Source organism: Canis aureus, chromosome X (assembly GCF_053574225.1).
Source record: "Canis aureus isolate CA01 chromosome X, VMU_Caureus_v.1.0, whole genome shotgun sequence".
Classification (NCBI taxonomy): Eukaryota; Metazoa; Chordata; class Mammalia; order Carnivora; family Canidae; genus Canis; species Canis aureus.
Window position 1 is genome coordinate 53,237,246 of NC_135649.1, and position 18,737 is coordinate 53,255,982.

General features: G+C 37.5%; 1 protein-coding gene across 5 annotated transcripts in view; it reads right to left on the bottom strand.

Moving 5' to 3' along the window:
* Window positions 1-18,737, bottom strand: part of DIAPH2 (diaphanous related formin 2) — a 1,055,757-nt gene that overhangs the window by 137,914 nt on the left and 899,106 nt on the right. For 3 of the 5 annotated variants that reach the window (XM_077888176.1, XM_077888175.1, XM_077888173.1), the window contains one exon: window positions 10,938-11,018. The exons of the other annotated variants lie outside the window; for them this stretch is intronic. In XM_077888176.1, the coding sequence (XP_077744302.1) occupies window positions 10,945-11,018 (74 nt within the window). In that variant the 3' untranslated portion in view covers window positions 10,938-10,944. The remainder of the gene's footprint in view (window positions 1-10,937; window positions 11,019-18,737) is intronic. 5 annotated transcript variants of the gene reach the window in all.

Sequence of the window (18,737 nt, forward strand, 5' to 3'; positions counted from 1 at the left end):
CTTATAGACTGACCAAATGAACCTTCAGCTTGGGAGCCTTCATTTATTCCCTGATAAGCAGTGAACTCAAGTTTCACTGTATGCATCATCTCCTAAACCCTAGTGATTTGACTAAAGTGGCATGGACTACAAATACCACCACAAACATTTAATGAAGGCCAATCCCAGCAGGAATGTTGTCAAGCTGATTTTTCAGCTTTTATAGACCCTCTACAAATCAGCTCAAATAACATTGTTCTAGGTTTAGATTAAGCATCTAATTGTGTACCCTCATATTCAATACATGGTCTCTGCTAGGATTTTCCAGAGGGATAAATTATGGTATCTGAAAACACCAAACAGACACAGCGGATATAAGAATATCTGCTTATTCCCCTGTAGACTGTGAAATATATGTTAAAGTTATTTTCAACTTATAAAAAATTTATTATTCATGTTATAGTTATTTTCTTTTTCTTTCCTCCCTAGCCATTAAAGCCAGCTTGTAAACATACAACAGAGAATATGAGACATAAGGCCAGGACAGGAATGAGTCAGGACTGTGATTAACACCAAAAACATGTCCTGTACAAAGGTAGTTCCTGGGTCACATTTATTTAATTTATTTTTTAAAGATTTATTTATTTACTTCAGGGGGGTAGAGAGAAAGTGTGTGTGCATGAGTGAGGGGAGGCGTAGAGGAGAGGGAGAGAGAGAGAATCTGGAGCAGATTTCCCACTGGTTATGGAGCCAATGCAAACCTCGATCTCACTACCTTAATATTATGGCTTGAGCTTAAACCAAGAGTCAGATGCTCAACCGAATGAGCCACCTAGGTGCCCCTCAGGGTCACATTCAGCAGGATTCTTCCACACTGTATCTTAGAACCTAAAGTATAATTCCACAGGAAAAGTGTAGAAGCTGGTATACTAGTCTATTAGAAAGAAGGAAGACTGTGTACTGGTTTCAAATCTTTGTGTGACAACCACAAAAATAAATTAGTGTAACTAACAAGTGACTTACTTTGAAATTAAATGAGAAACACAGGGCTTTGGATTATGGAAGCTGTGATTAACATTTGAAACTTCTGAAATCACATTTATGATGGACTTTCATATCAGCTATTCTTGAATTAAATAAAACATTTATTATCCTAAGTCTCAGAAAAAGCATGTGTTCATGAGATTATACTGCTTAGATAGAATGATAATTTTAGCTTTAAAATTGTCTTATATTCCTCTTAGAAATTAGAATGACTAATCTAGAATAACTTAAAGAGAGAAATTAAGATATTTTAATCTACAGAAAAGAGAAAAAATATATACAACACTTTTCTCAAATCACTTCTTAAATAAAGAATATTTAATGCTATGATTTTGAACTTGTCAGAAGAGATATATTCATACATATCTACATACTCAAGCTACATAGCCATCACAGTAAGATAGTGTCTAACACCAACATAAAACCAGGGAAGCACCAAAAGATTTGGTAAATCTACTTGGTTGGCTTTTGCCTATAATTACAGCACTGATTCTGTACAAATATGGTAAAACAACAACAACAACAACAAATAAAGATGAATGAAATTGGCTGGTTTGGGGAGAGATCTGTGGCAGGGTGGTGTTCCCAGTCTTCTAAAAGCTCTAAATTCATCTACTTAGTTTTTGGTGTGTCCATAGTATTTTGATCATATTTTTTCTATGTGGGCATAAGAAAAGAAAAGTATAATGATCATGGGTTATAACAGTTTAAATAAATGGGAAATAGAATTCTTTTTCTTTTTAAAACTTCAGGAAAGAGCCCAACGAAATGATTTTTTCAGTCACATAACTGGCTAACTATAGCTTGAACTAGCATTTGTATTTTATTTAAAGATTTTATTTATTTATTCATGACAGAGAGAGAGAGAGAGAGAGAGAGAGAGAAGCAGGCTCCATGCAGGGAGCCTGACATGGGACTCGATCCCGAGTCTCCAGGATCACACCCGGGCTGAAGGTGGCGCTAAACTGCCTTTATATACTTTCTTGTAATTTTGATACTATAAGTAGTGTGAATGACTTTTTAAATAACCCACATATATTGACAAATGAGATCTAGCCTAAACAATGTGGTTGCTGTGGGAGTTAGAGAATCACTGCTTGATTCTATCATTGTGTGAGACATTTGTGAAGTGTCTTTTTGGAATATATTTAGAGTCAACCTCACATTCTTTTCAATAGTTTCAACGACAGTAAATCTATTTTTTTTTAGATTTTGTTTATTTATTCATGAAAGACACACAGAGAGAAGCAGAGACACAGGCAGAGGAAGAAGCAGGCTCCCCGCAAGGAGCCCAATTGGGACTCGATCTTCGGACTCTGGGATCACGCCCTGAGCCAAAGGCAGACGCTCAACCACTGAGCCACCCAAGTGTCCCAACAGCAAATCTTTTATCTTTTATAGTAGACTTGAGTTTTAGAAAATAAGATGAGTACTTCAGAGCTAAACAGAATAAATAAGCTGGGTAATTAAGCTGTGTAATACTAATGTTTGGTTAAAAATTATAAAGAACATGAGATTGAATTTCTTCTTTAGCTCAAATTATGGCACTTTGAAGAACATTTATTTGGATAAATAAATTCTTGTTGGATTGGTAGTAAGAGCAATATATTCATTAAATATAAATAAATGCATAAATGTGTGTGTGCATGTGTACAGAATTGTAATGCTGGACAGGATTGTTCATTTGACAGGTAAGGAAATGGAGGCCGAGCACCTAATATACTCCTAGCAAAGTACTTGGTATATAACAAGTGCTTATTAAACAGAAAAAAAATATGTTTGTAGCAAAAACGATGATCTATGGAGAAATACACAATATATTTAAAACAGTGTTATAGTACTAGAATTATGGGTAGAGCAAAGATCTATACATTTGTTTGCCCTTCCCATATTTTATTCTTAGCGTATATGCTCTTCCATACAGTTCCTGGAAGAGGTAGCAATCCGATGAACCATGTGACCTTATCCTTGCCAAAGAGACCAATGTCACATAAAGAATAGCAGTTGAAGTAAGGGTCATGCTTTATATACCTATGGTAGTCATGTTTAAACAAAGGAAATCAATAGATAAAAAGTAGACAGAGATAAGTGAGACCATGAAAGGATAGAAAAAGTAACTTATGTTTTCAATTTGTCAGTTTTGTTTCCAGTCCAGGGCACTCTTATGATCTGACTGCTGTTTCCTGTCCTTGGATGTCCAAAAGGTTGCCTATCATGTGTTATTGGGCTTCTATTTCCCCCTTTAGAGGGGGAAAATAGAGAAAGAATTTATTTATTTATTTATTTATTTAGAATTTTTAAACTGTTTGTGAAATGGCTGAATGCCCAGGAAGATTACAGTGATTTCCTCCAAGTCATTCACATAGTGGCAAGTTAAGGACTAGAAAGCAGATCTTCTAACCCAACATATAGCACCTATCAGTAGAATATGCTGGTTCAGGTCACAGACCATGGAAATACATGACCTTGGAAATGTTACTTAATCTCTTCTTGCTTCATTTTCTCCCTCTATAAAAGGAATAATAGTACTTAACCCATCCAATAGGATTGTTGTGAGAATTAAATTAGTTATCATATACCATAAATAGTAACAGCTAATTGAACCTGGGTAGGAATCTGACCTAAAGGGCAGCCATCCTAGGCCCTAACGCAAAAAGGGGAGGAGCACCAAATAGCATTCCTTTCACAGAAATGTGGAATTGAAAAAAAAAAAAAAGAAATGTGGAATTGGGACCAAGAGTCTTTGTCAGGAACTAGAAGGGGCAGTCACACCAGGAGAAGTAGAGTCTCCCTCCAAGCACAGGATAAGCAAAGTACGCTTCAGAAAAGGGTCATCAGCTTGTGCTGAGTGGCATCCCAGAAACAACTTGAATGTGGAATGAGGATCCCATTTTCAGGGATCTAGGTCTAGATATAGGATATTTCCTATCCCAAATTCCCTTGAGCCTCTCTGTATCTCTTCAATAAATGCTCAATTTATATAGCTCCTGGTTATAAAGTAAATAAGACACGAGGATGTAATATACAGCATAGAGAATATAGTTAATAATATTGTAACAAGTGTATATGGTGATATATGATAACTAGACTTACCCTGGTGACCATTTTGTAGTGCATATAATTATCAAATCACTGTTATATACCTGAAGCTACTATATGTCAATTACTCTTCAATTTAAAAAATAGCAAGATTTCCTTGCAGTCAACAAAGACATAATTAAATACAATACTTATTAATATTACCTCAAGTTTTAGTATGAAAAGAAAAAGTAATTGCACATACAGGCCATAGGCAGTAGGGGATAGCCCTAGTCAAGCGTATTTCTCAAACATATTTCCCAACCTTTTTTTTTTTTAAGATTGTATTTATTCATTCATGAGAGACACACACACAGAGAGAGAGAGAGAGAGAGAGAGACCTAGAGACACAGGCAGAAGGAGAAGCAGACTCCATGCAGGGAGCCTGCCATGGGACTTGATTCTGAGACTCCAGGATCATGCCCTGGGCTGAAGGTGGCGCTAAACCGCTGTTCCACCCAGGCTGCCCTTCTCTAGCGTTTTCATACTGTTTTTCAGCTTTGTCAATATAATACTCTCAGTTCTCTCTTGGTAAAAGTGCTTTATCCCCATCTTATCACCAAGAACTAAATGACACAGGTCTTAAGAATGAGTAATTAATCATTCTATATTATTTTAGCATCATTGGATTAATTTTGTTTAAAATGACAGATAATAGTTTAAGCCTACATTCTTCCAATGAAAATGTGAAAATGTTCTCTACAGATGTTCTTCACCCTTAGAAGGCCAGCCAAACTTTAAGGCATATTCTACAATTAGTACCCTGAAAATATTTTTTAAAACAGCAAAACAGCAAACTGAGCACATACCAGAAGAAATATAAGACCACTGCAAATTGTAAACAAGTTCGGATGATTTATAGAAGAGAATTCTACAAAGCTCCCATAATGTCAGGATATAAACAGTTTTTAGTGCTATTTAGTGAAATGATAATTAAAAAACTCATTGAACTGAATGAGAATTAGGACTGTCAGACAAATGCTTGTAAGGGGTTAATTAATTCATATGAACCACACAGTTCAGCTGAAAATGAGCTCATTATTCTAAACCATCAATTTATCTACTTCTTACTATTGCTCTCCTTTCTCCATCATATTCACCTTGCTACACCCTCATCCCCAGTAGCAAATGTCAGGAAGTAGAAATTTTTAAAAGGAAATGTGAGCTAAAGGCATTTTGTCAGGGTACTCAGGGGTACAGAGATGTCTGCTGGAACACTGAAATGAAAATATCTTTTATTAGTACACCATGGCTCATAACATTCCAAAGGGCTCAATACTTTCATTATGTACACAAACATACCCCTTCCTCCTTTTCAAATGCCTCATTACAGCTAAGCCTTGAGCTTTCTTCTTAAAAAGCTTTCCTCTGAAATTATTAATAATCTGAAGTTCCCTACAGGCCAACGGCATTATTATAGTCAAAATGCATCAATATGTATATATACTTACATACTCTCTTTTACACTATGTTAAATAACAAAGTACTTATTGGGAACAGTAAAGAATTTATAAGCTATATAGGGAAAAGCCTAGAGGAAGATGGCAATATCCTAGACTCTAAGGAAACGGCTCTTGAAGCTTATTAGGTGGGTGTAGGAGATTGTAATAGGATTATGAGTTTTGGTTTAGCCTGTCCATCATTTCAAAATCCCCATAACTAACGGGACTATCTTCATAGGGGTCTGAGTTTAATATTAAAGCTGCTTTATTTAATTCTTCCTATTTTATAATGCTTGAGTGCTAATTAGTTCCATCTACTTTCTCGAGGCTTGTCAATAAGGCAACTTGAAAGCCAAGAACCTACTGAATTATGGATTAGCCAGTTCTGTAACAGTGGGTTCAAGAAACCTAGTTAGCTACTCCAAATTGTAATATGATTATAGGCACAGGAAGGCATAAGATACTCTTGTTATCTTCTGCTTAAAAGCAGAAAAATACACCCTTATAAGTAAACTGTTTATTTTTGATGTGTTAATGATCATTTTAGATCTAAAACTAAAATAAATAATGTTTACGTTTGTGTGTGTCAAACATAGCCAATTAAATTCACAATATCCACAATATTTGCTATAAAAAAGTGGCAAACTGGTTTTAATTTTTTTTTTTTAACACAGATACAAATTTTAAAGATGGAAAAGATTGAGAATGAGCCTGACTAGCATTAACCCCCTCATCTACCTTCACTTTTATTGAAGCTGCATCACAGCCACCTTGATCCTTCCTATCAATTTCCTACTTTTGGCATTTCAACTGACTCCTTTCTCCTACAGCTAGACTCTAGAATCAGCCATTTAGGGTCACAAATTCTGGAGTTAGAAGGGAAGTTAGAGATAAACTGACATAGCTCTCTCATTTCATAAGGGAATTAACTGAGATCCAGAGGTTAGGATTTCATAGGTGATAGCAGTGTTGGAAAATTAATCCATGTTTCCTGATTCCCTGCTCAGTGAAGCTTCACTTTTACTTACCATCATAACCATCCCATTTAACCATGTCCAGATTCACTGGCCTCATTAGGCTGCTGAGCTACTCCTCCAATAATCTGGGATGCCCCTCCCCCCTCATTAGTTTCCTTAGCCTTAGGGAATCAAGCTATGGTGGAATACTGACAAAACTTAACTTGGATATGTCTATTATGTGCTCCCTGGCTTACTCCTCAAGTGTGTCCAAATTCCTCTTGCCTCCACAGGCTTCTAATTCTACCTTCCTTTTCTCATTCCTAAAACATGATCTTGTCTTCTAATTTGTAAGAATAAGCCTGCATCCCTAGTGTCATCATCTGCCTTCACTTAAGTATTAATTATATTCTATCCTGTCCATCTTTGTGGTAGAAACAGCTCTCCTTATTCTCTCTCCTGAAAGTTAATGCTCCTATGTTTCTTCCCTTCCTATGAACCCTGTCAATCTCTCCCTCTTAACTACTGCCTTCGTTAAACCAAAACTAATAAAATTAGTTGATAATGGTTAATAATAGCAGTAATAACAACTATCTAGTACATACAAAGTGTTTATGATGCACATCAGGCAACATTTTAGGCACTTTGTAGGTATTAATTTAATCTTCAGAATAACCTCTGAGGTAGATACTTCTTTTTTTTTAAAGATTTTATTTATTTATTCATGATAGTTACACAGAGAGAGACAGAGAGGCAGAGACACAGGCAGAGGGAGAAGCAGGCTCCATGCACCGGGAGCCCGACGTGGGATTCGATCCCAGGCCTCCAGGATCGCGCCCCGGGCCAAAGGCAGGCACCAAACCGCTGCGCCACCCAGGGATACTTCTTTTATGCTCATTTTACAGAAAAGGAGATTGAAATAGAGAGAGGTGAAGTAACTTGCCCAAGATGCAAAACTAAGAAGTGGTAGTGGCAAGATTTGAACTTAGACAGTTTAGCTCCAGAGTCTGTGTTCCTAATCATCACAGTGCTTCTTTTATATATGACATATCTATACCATTAGTTATTAGCTTATGTTGGACAACTTGCTTAACTTCTCAGAGACTCAGTTCCCTTATATGTAAAATAAGAATAATATTGCTAATCTTAAAAGACTGATATAAAGATTAAGTGAACTAGGAAATATGTAATCCACCATGCCTGGTATATTAAATGTCAGTTTTAAAAAACACTAGACAGCAATACAAAAGAATAAGAAAGATAACCATGCACTCATATAAAACAATGTACAAAATACATTGTTAAATAACCAAAACAAGGTGGCAAATGAATAAGTAAATGCCAGTTAATATAATGATAATAATGATGATGATGATGATGATCATCATCATCATCATAACAAATAAGCCTAGCTTTTATTAACCAAATATTCAGGGATAACTCTCCCAGAGGGAGATAAGCTTTATTATGTATTTAAGAAATCCTTACCAAGCACTGTTCTAAGCACTTTACCAATGTTAATTCATTTAGTCTGAAAAATAGCAATGAGGTGAATCCTACTATTATTTCCATATTATATATATGAGAACTGAGACAGAGAGTTGATTAACTTCCCCCAAGGTCACAAAGCTAGTAAGTAGCAGAGCAAGATTTGTACTCAAACAGTCTAACTCCAGAGTGTGTGCTAGGCAGGCTCTCAGTGAAATAGGGCCAAACTTGTAACTCGCATGTCATGGGAGAATAGCATAGATGCATATAGCCGTAGTAAGTATGAAAAGGTATAGTTTAGCGTATGTTCCCCAAACTTGTCAACTAAAGAAAAAATTTGGGCTTTATAAAAATAAAAACAAAAACAAAACCAGAATCCTGGGCCCAATCCCAAACCTACTAAGTCAGACTCAGGAATGGAGACCAGTAGAAGTTAACAGAGAAGTAAATCAGAATCACTTTGGTAGGTAGTTTTGTTTTTGTTTTTGTTTTTGTTTTTGTTTTTGTTTTTGTTTTAATATCCATTCCTAGAATCAATCCCTAGATAGTGGTTCCCAGGTCTTACTTGTTACCTGTGAGGGATGCTAGGGAACCAACAAATCATTTTGAAAACTGATAAACAAAGAGAAAGAATCAAGCATTCACCCTGTCTTCTCTATCTGAAATATACTTGAATGTAACCAAATAGCTGATGAGAGGACATTCCTTTTCATAGAGGTATTACAAATAATTTTTTTTAAAGAGGGGATGATAAAAAAAAAAAAAAAAAAAAAAAAAAAAAAGAGGGGATGATAGAATACTACTCTTTGAATTAATGGATCTAGATAATGATCATCAGTGGCTGCTGATACACTAAGAGTAAACCAGCCATCATGCGTTCCATTATAGAACAACACACCAAGAATAATAAGTCTTGCTTAAAAATATGGAATGCAAATCTGATCTAGTCTCTATATCTAAGTTTATAGAAAATATATGATATTTATATATCATATATATATATAAATGATATATATATAAATGATACCACTAGGATAGAATACAATAAATACAAACTCTATTAGACAAATGACCTGGTTGCTTCAGCAATAACAATGGACAATTATAATTTTTTTAAAAAATGAAGAGATATAGTAGCTAGCCTCCAAGATGATCACTCCAATTATCCCCAACCCCTATATTCATGCTCCAGTGTAGTTCTACATTGTTTCTGGGTTGGTCTATGTAACCAGTAGAATATGACAGATATGTTGTCATTTCCAAGACTAGGTCATAGAAAGAACTGTGGCTTCCTCTTTGCTCTTTCTTGTGCTCTCTTAGATCAATTGCTCTTGGGGAAGCCAGTGGCCATATTGTAAGAGACTCAAAAAGCCCTGTAGAGAGGCTCACATGGTGGAGAAGTGATCTGGAAAGCAGATTCAAGATCACAGATGCAGCCCTGGACAACATCCTCACTACCACTTGAGAGATAATAAGACATGAATGATTCAGCTAAGCTGCTCCCAAATTCCTGACAGAGACACACTAAGATAATAATATTTGTAATTTTAAGCCACTATGTTTGAGGGTAATTTGTTATTTAGCAATTGATAACTAAAACAATACAGATGTCATAGTTTAAAAAGAGACTTAAGAGAACAACAATAATAAGTAGATCTTATTCAGTTCTTGATTTAAACTGGGGCCTGGAGGGGGGGGCATGTGGTAGACCATGAAATGTGAACACTAGTTGTTAGTAAGGAAACATTTTTTATAAGATATGATGGTACTATTTGGTTATGATATAAATAATTTTTACAATTTATGAATAAATAATAGAAATATTCAAAGATGAAACAATGTAATATCTAGGACTTGAGAAAATCCAATGATGGGAGTATACACAGAACAAGATTGAATAAGAATTTATCATTGTTGAGCCTAGATGCTGAGTTATTTTGTATATAGTTAATTATTTTGTATATAGTTGAAAATTTGAGGGAGCGGGGCAAGATGGCAGAGGAGTAGGGTCTCCAAGTCATCTGTCCCCACCAACTTACCTACAAAACTTTCAAATCATTCTGAAAACCTACAAATTCGACCTGAGATTTAAAGAGAGAACAGAACAGCTGGAGTGCTACAGAGAGAAGAGTTTTAGCTTGTAACAAGGTAGGAAGGTGGAAAAAAAAAAATAAGAAAAAAATCAACTGGGGGAGGGGCCCCACAAGGAGCTGGGCTAAGGCCGTGATGCAAGAGCCTCCCGTGACAGGAAAGCCCAGTCCCAGAGAAGCAGGAACTTTAAAAATCCACACCCGATTCCTCCTGGACAGAAAGGTGTTTAGCAGGAACTCAGACAGAATCACAGGAGGGGCAAGGGAGCCTCCAGTTTTCTGGAGTCACTGATAGAGGAAGTGCGCCCAGGGGAAAGCGGCCACAGACTGTGAGCCGAGCTGGGTAAAGGGGTGGAGTACACACCAGCAGGGCATCGGGAAGAAGCCAGTCGGTCAGGCAGGGGCTCCGGGCGGAGGGGGCTGCGCCCTGCTGCCTTCAGTAGCCGTGGACCCTGGAGCGTGATACCAGCAGCACAGGCCCCGGATCCCAGGGCATCAGAGGACACAGCCCAGGATCCTACACTCCCCCCAGGACAGGCAGAGGTGGGGAAGGCACAGGACAGCGTGGACACTCTGCTGCTGGGCGACCCCAAGCTGTGCAGATCAGCAGTGCTCCTCCCCCCCACCCCCCCTTGCCCCTGGAGGATTCAGGTCTGTGCAGACTGGGAGACTGTGGTAGTTACTGTGGGAGCTGACTCCAGAGCTGGAGAGATGACTGCTGCCAGTGTTGTTCCTCCTTGTGTCACCCTGTGCTTGGGATGGAGAGAGGCCGCCAGGGAAAAGGCACCTCACAGGATAAACAGCTCCCACTGAGCCCTGCATGTGGCATGGGGAAGGACAGCTCCCCCAGGAACACATACCTGAGAATCAGCACAGCAGGCCCCTCCCCCAGAAGACCAGCTGGAAGGACAGGGGAAGACCAACTTCTTGACCAAGCAGTGCTGGAAAGACCCAGGGGAAGTCAAGGGATTTACAGAATATAGAACCAGAGGACACTCATCCTTTTTTTTTTTCTTTCTTTCTTTTTCCAGTGCAACTTGTTTTTATATCAGACTGTAAATTTCCAATTTTTTTTTCTCTTTTCCCACCTTAACTACAATATTTTACCACCTCTTCATTTTTAAGATTCTTCCTTTTTGACGTTCCTATTTCTACAATTACAGGTCCTAGATATATTTTCCACTTCTAGATTCCCTTCAACATACTCAACTTAATTTTGGGAGATATACAAGGTATGGGTTTTTTTGTTTTTTGTATTTTGTATTCTCTGCCTCATTTTGTTCTACAATGGAAGAAGTTAATACCTTCTAAAACATAACCAGTATGCACCCAGACCAAGTGGTACACTGTGCTGGTTCATTCTGTGAGATTCCTCATTCCCATTCTGCCCCCCTCTTTTATCTCATTTATGTTTTGCTAGTCAATGTTGGGGCCTCCCACAAGTATTTCTGGTTTATAAAAATTTGAGACTGAGCATCTTCTAATATACAGACCTTAATATACTCAGAAACAAGAGGATCACCCTCTAGAACCCTTCAGGTAGACGACATTCTCCATCCACTAAAACTTCATCACCACCACCATCTAGCAGACCACCCCCCTTTTTTTCTTCTCCTTTATTTTTCTTTTTTCTTTTTGTTTTGTTTTCTTTTTTTCTCTTCTTATTTGGGATTCCTGGACTTTTATTTTTTATTACTTTGTTATAAATTTGTTTTTCACTTTAGTGGTCCTTTTCTTTTATTTCGTTCTCATCTTTGTTTTCAATTTTGGGTCTCTGATCTCTTTGGAATCATATAGGGTGAAATTTACTTAGGTCATGGTTGGTATTCTTGATGCAGCCCGCTCATACAACCACCCTGCACTGAGCAAAATGACTACAAAGAGGAACTCACCACAAAAGAAAGAATCAGAAACAGTACTCTCTGCCACAGAGTTATAGAATTTGGATGACAATTCAATGTCAGAAAGCCAATTCAGAAGCACAATTATAAAGCTACTGGTGGCTCTGGAAAAAAGCATAAAGGATTCCAGAGACTTCATGATGGCAGAATTTAGATCTAATCAGGCCAAAATTAAAAATCAATTAAATGAGATGCAATCCAAACTGGAGGCCCTAACAATGAGGGTTAAGGAGGTAGAAGAAAAAGTGAGTGACATAGAAGACAAGTTGATGGCAAGGAATGAAGCTGAGGAAAAAAAGAAACAAAATTAAAAGACCATGAGGAAAGGTTAAGGGAAATAAATGACAGCCTCAGAAGGAAAGATCTATGTATGATTGCAGTTCCAGAGGGTGCCCAGAGGGCCAGAGGGCCAGAAAACACATTTGAACAAATCATAGCTGAGAATTTCCCTAATTTGGGTAAGGAAACAGGCATTCAGATCCAGGAGATAGAGAGGTCCTCCCCTAAAATCAATAAAAAACGTTCAACACCTCGAAATCTAATAGTGAAATTTGGAAATTCCAAAGATAAAGAGAAAATCCTTAAAGCAGCAAGAGACAAGAGATCCCTAACTTATATAGGGACAACCATTAGATTAACAGCAGACCTCTCCACAGAGACCTTGCAGGCCAGAGGGGCTGGCAGGATATATTCAGGGTCCTAAATCAGAAGAACATGCAGCCAAGAATACTTTATCCAGCAAGGCTCTCATTCAGAATAGAAAGAGTGCAAAAGAGCTTCCAAGATAGGCAGAAACTTAAAGAATCTATGATCACCAAAACAGCTTTGCAGGAAATATGAAGGGGGACTCTGTAAAAGAAAGAGGACGCCCAAAGAAATAATCCACAAAAACAGGGACTGAATAGGTATTATGATGACACTAAATTCATATCTTTCAATAGTAACTCTGAACATGAACGGGCTAAATGATTCCATCAAAAGACGTAGGGTTTCAGACTGGATAAAAAGCAAGACCCATCTATTTACTGTTTACAAGAGACTAATTTTAGACCTAGGACACCTAGAGCCTGAAAATGAAAGGTTGGAGAACGATTTACCATTCAAATGGTCCTCAAAAGAAAGCAGGGGGAGCCATCCTCATATCAGATAAATTAAAGTTTATCCCAAAGACTGTAGTAAGAGATGAAGAGGGACACTATATCATACTTAAAGGGTCTATCCAACAAAAGGACCTAACAATCATGAATATTTATGCCCCGAATGTGGGAGCAGCTAAGTGTATCAATCAATTAATAACCAAAGTAAAGACATACTTAGATAATAACACTCTAATACTGGGAGGCTTTAACACTGCACTTTCTGCAAATGACAGATATTCTAAGCACAGTATCTCCAAGGAAACAAGAGCTTTAAATGATAAACTGGACCAGATGGGTTTCACAGATATTTACATCCAAACGCAAATGAATATACATTCTTCTGAAGTGCACATGGAACTTTCTCCAGAATAGACCACATACTGGGTCTCAAATCAGGTCCCAACTGATACCAAAAGATTGGGATTGTCCCCTGCATATTTTCAGAGCTCAATGTTGTGAAACTAGAACTCAATCACAAGAAGAAATTTGGAAGAAACACAAACACGTGGAGGTTAAAGAGCATCCTGCTTAAAGATGAATGGGTCAAACAGGAAATTAGAGAAGAAATAAAAGGATTCATGAAAACTAATGAAAATGAAGATACAACAGTTCAAAATATTTGGGAAACAACAAAAGCACTCTTAAGAGGGAAATACATCACAATACAAGCATCCCTCAAAAAACTGGAAAAAAAATCAAATACATATGCTAACCTTGCACCTAAAGGAACTGGAGAGAGAACAGCAAATAAAACCTACACCCAGCAGAAGAAGAGAGTTAATAAAGATTTGATAAGAACTCAATGAAATAGAGATCAGAAGAACTGTAGAACAGCTCAACAAAACCAGGAGTTGGTTCTTTGAAGGAATTAATAAGATAGATAAACCATTAGCCAGCCTTGTTAAAAAGAAAAAAGACTCAAATTAATAAAATCACAAATGAAAAAGGGGAGATCACCACCAATACCAAGGAAATACAAATGATTTAAAAAACTTATTATAAGTAGCTATATGCCAATAAATTAGGCAATCTAGAAGAAATGGACGCATTTCTGGAAAACCACAAATTACTAAAACTGGAACAAGCAGTAATAGAAAACCTGAACAGGCTGATAACCAGGGAGGAAATTGAAGTAGAACAGGCTGATAACCAGGGAGGAAATTGAAGTAGTCATCAAAAACCTCCCAAGACACAAAAGTCCAGGGCCAGATGGCTTCCCAGGGGAATTCTATCAAACGTTTAAAGAAGAAACAATTCCTATTCTACTAAAGCTGTTCTGAAAGATAGAAAGAGATGGAATACTTCCAAACCCATTGTATGAGGCCAGCATCACCTTAATTCCAAAACCAGACAAAGACCCCACCAAAAAGAACTATAGACCAATATCCCTGATGAACATGGATGCAAAAATTCTCAACAAGATACTAGCCAATAGGATACCAACAATACATTAAGAAGATTATTCACCATGACCAAGTGGGATTTATCCCCTGGATGCAAGGCTGGTTCAACACTCATAAAGCAATCCACATGATAGATCATATCAACAAGAGAAAAAACAAGAACCATATGATCCTGTCAATAGATGCAGAGAAAGTATTTGACAAAATACAGCATTCATTCCTGATCAAAACTCTCCAGAGTGTAGGGATACAGGGAACATTCCTCAGCATCTTAAAAGCCAATTACAAAAAGCCCACAGCAAATATCACTCTCAATGGGGAAACACTGAGAGCCTTTCCCCTAAGATCAGGAACACGAATGGGATGTTCACTCTCACCACTGCTATTCAACGTAGTTTTAAAAGTCCTAGCCTCAGCAATCAGACAACAAAAAGAAATAAAAGGCATTCAAATTGGCAAAGAAGAAGACAAACTTCTCCTCTTTGCAGATGACATGGTACTGTACATATAAAACCCAAAAGAGGGCAGCCCTGGTGGCTCAGCATTTAGTGCCGCCTTCAGCCCAGGGCCTGATCCTGGAGACCAGGGATCGAGTCCCATGTCGGGCTTCCTGCATGGAGCCTGTTTCTCCCTCTGCCTGTGTCTCTGCCTCTCTCTCTCTCTCTCTGTGTGCGTGTCTCATGAATAAATAAATAAAAATCTTAAAAAAAAAAAAAAAGACTCCACCCCAAGATTGCTGGAACTCATACAGGAATTCGGCAGTGTGGCAGGATACAAAATCAATGCCCAGAAGTCAGTGGCATTTCTATACACTGAGACTGAAGAAAGAGAAATTAAGGAGTTAATCCCATTTACAATTGCACCCAAAAGCATAAGATACCTAGGAATAAACCTTAGCAAAGACATAAAGCATCTGTACCCAAAAAGCTACAGAACACTTCTGAAAGAAATGGAGGAAGACACAAAGAGATGGGAAAATATTCCATGCTCGTGGATTGGAAGAATTAATACTGTGAAAATGTCTATGCTACCCAGGGCAATTTAATGCAATCCCTATTAAAATAATGTGGACTTTCTTCAGAGAGTTGGAACAAATTATCTTGAGATTTGTGTGGAATCAGAAAAGATCCCGAATAGCCAGGGGAATATTGAAAAATAAAACCAGAGCCGGGTGCATCAGAATGCCAGATTTCAAGTTGTACTACAAAGCTATGATCATCAAGACAATGTGGTGCTGTCACAAAAACAGACACATAGATCAATGGAACAGAATAGTGAACCCAGAAATGGTCCCTCAACTCTATGGGCAACTAATATTCGACAAAGCCAGAAAGACTATCCACTGGAAAAAGGATAGTCTCTTCAATAAATGGTGCTGGGGAAATTGGACAGCCATGTGCAGAAGAATGAAACTAGACCATTCTCTTACACCATAGACAAAGATAAACTCAAAATCGATGAAAGATCTAAATGTGAGACAGGAATCCAACAAAATCCTAGAGGAGAACACAGGCAACACCCTTTTTGAACTTGGCCACAGTAACTTCTTACAAGATACATCTATGAAGTCAACGGAAACAAAAGCAAAAATGAACTATTGGGATTTAATCAAGATAATATGCTTCAGCACAGGAAAGGTAACAGTCAATAAAACTAAAAGACAACCTACAGAATGGGAGAAGATATTTGCAAATGACCTATCAGACAAAGGGCTAGTATCCAAGATTTCTAAAGAACTTATTAAACTCACCAACAAAGAAACAAACAATCCAATCATGAAATGGGTGAAAGACATGAACAGAAATTTCACCAAAGAAGACATACACATGGCCAACAAACACATCACAAAATGCTCCGCATCACTTGCCCTCAGGGAAATACAAATCAAAAACCACAATGAGGGGCAGCCCCGGTGGCGCAGCGGTTTAGCGCCGCCTGCAGCCTGGGGTGTGATCCTGGAGACCCATGATCGAGTCCCACATCGGGCTTCCTGCATGGAGCCTGCTTCTCCCTCTGCCTGTGTCTCTGCCTCTCTCTTCACTCTCTCTGAATGAATAAATAAGTAAATCTTTAAAAAAAATTAAAAAAAGTTAAAAAAAAAAAAACCACAATGAGATACCACCTCACACCAGTGAGAATGGTGATAATGAACAAGACAGGAAACCACAAATGTTGGAGAGGATCTGGAGAAAGCGGAACCTTCTTGCACTGTTGGTGGGAATGTGAACTGGTACAGCCACTCTAGAAAATGTGTAGAGGTTCCTCAAAGAGTTAAAAATAGAACTGCTCTATGACCCAGCAATTTCACTGCTAAGAATTTACCCCAAAGATGCAGATGCAGTGAAACGGCAGGGCACCTGCACCCCAATGTTTATAGCAGCAATATCCACAATAGCCAAACTATGGAAGGAGTCTCCATGAGGAAGCGGCCTCATCGAGAGATAAATGGATAAAGAAGTTTTGGTGTATATGTACAGTGGAATATTACTCAGCCTTTAGAAACGACAAGTACCCACCATTTGCTTCAACGTGGATAGAACTGGACGGTATTATGTTGAGTGAAGTAAGTCAATCAGAGTAGGACAAGCATTATGTGGTCTCATTCATTTGGCGAATATAAAAAATAGTGAAAGGGAATAAAGGGGAAAGGAGAGAAAATCAGTGGGAAATATCAGTGAGGGTGACAGAACATGAGATACACCTAACTCTGGGAAGCAAACAAGGGGTAGTGGAAAGGGAGGTGGATGGTGGGACGGGGTGAATGGGTGACGGGCACTTAAGGGGGCACTTGATGGGATGAGCATTTGGTGTTATGGTATATGTTGGCAAATCAAACTCCAATAAAAAATATACAAAAAAGAAAAAAAATTCACAATAAAGAATAGGGGGGAAAAGGACTGACTGACCACCAAGGCCTCACATCAGATGAAGCAATTACAAGTAAACCAACCACTTAGGAGAGACAAGTTCTCATTAGCCATAAAAGCTTCATCTAAGCGTGTCATTGCATATAAATTTATATATTGTATATACACATAGATATATACATATCTCTTCTTTGGTGTGGTCATGTCATTTCTCCCCAGTTAGATATAAGATAGTAGTTTGGAGATATTTTTTCATTTATTGATTATTTGATTTATTTATCATTGAAGTTAGCTTTTAAAGTACAAGACAGACCGCAGCATTTGTATACGAAAAAAGAAATCAATTTAAAGCAAGATATTAAGAAGAAAAGAAATAGAGGATAAGCCATGATGCATGATTTTGAAGGTTGTAAGATAAGTGAGATGAGGAGTACAATGTGGCCATCAGTAAGGGTACTGAAAGAAAATGAGGCCTGGCACATAAGGGAATTTACTGAGCCTTTCGGTGTGAGTTTGAATTTGAGGGACTGGAGAGAATAGAAGAAATCTGGAACAAGAACCAAGGCATGATTTGGGTAACAATGGATAAGGAGATTGCTAAGCAGTAATGAAGACTCAAATAATGCTACAAGTATACTTTAGACATAAAAGATTTTAAAAAATAGATCAATATTTTAGATTCTTCCACAAAGAAATGAATTACTTTTAGCATTTATTTTGTTTTGTTGTTACTGTGTGATTTTATTTTTAAGAGGAGAGGACTGAGTAGCACTTGTGCTTCAATTGTAACACAACTATCAGTGAGATCTGATTCTAAATGCTATATTCCTTATTTTATAAACTTCTACTCAAGAAGCTTTCAAAATAGCTTGAATAATTTATGATTTGATTTTAGTAATCTGCAATAGTTGGGAAATATGTAAATGTAAATATTTCTTCTCTTACTTTGTGCAAGTCCAAAAAAAGCAAGGTCAACCAATAAAGGCAATATCAAAACAGTAAAAACCTCACATTTGAGAAAAATAAGATGTATTTTAACATCTAACTGGGTCATTTACAGAAGGATAAAGACAATCACTTAAACATTTTTTCCATGGGCATTTGAAAATAATGCCTCAATAAATAGCTATGGACACTTAGAAGAGGAAGCTTAAATATAATAATATGGCATAATTTAATAGGACACATAGCTATAGAGCAATTTCATTTTAAAATAGAAAAATCTAAAATAAGATTTCCACTATCCAGAAACCTCAGAGAATGAGTTGATCTGCATAGCTGTGGATTTATACATTTTAAATACCACTACTTTTTATCTTAGCCATTTGTATAGAAATGTTTCACAGATAT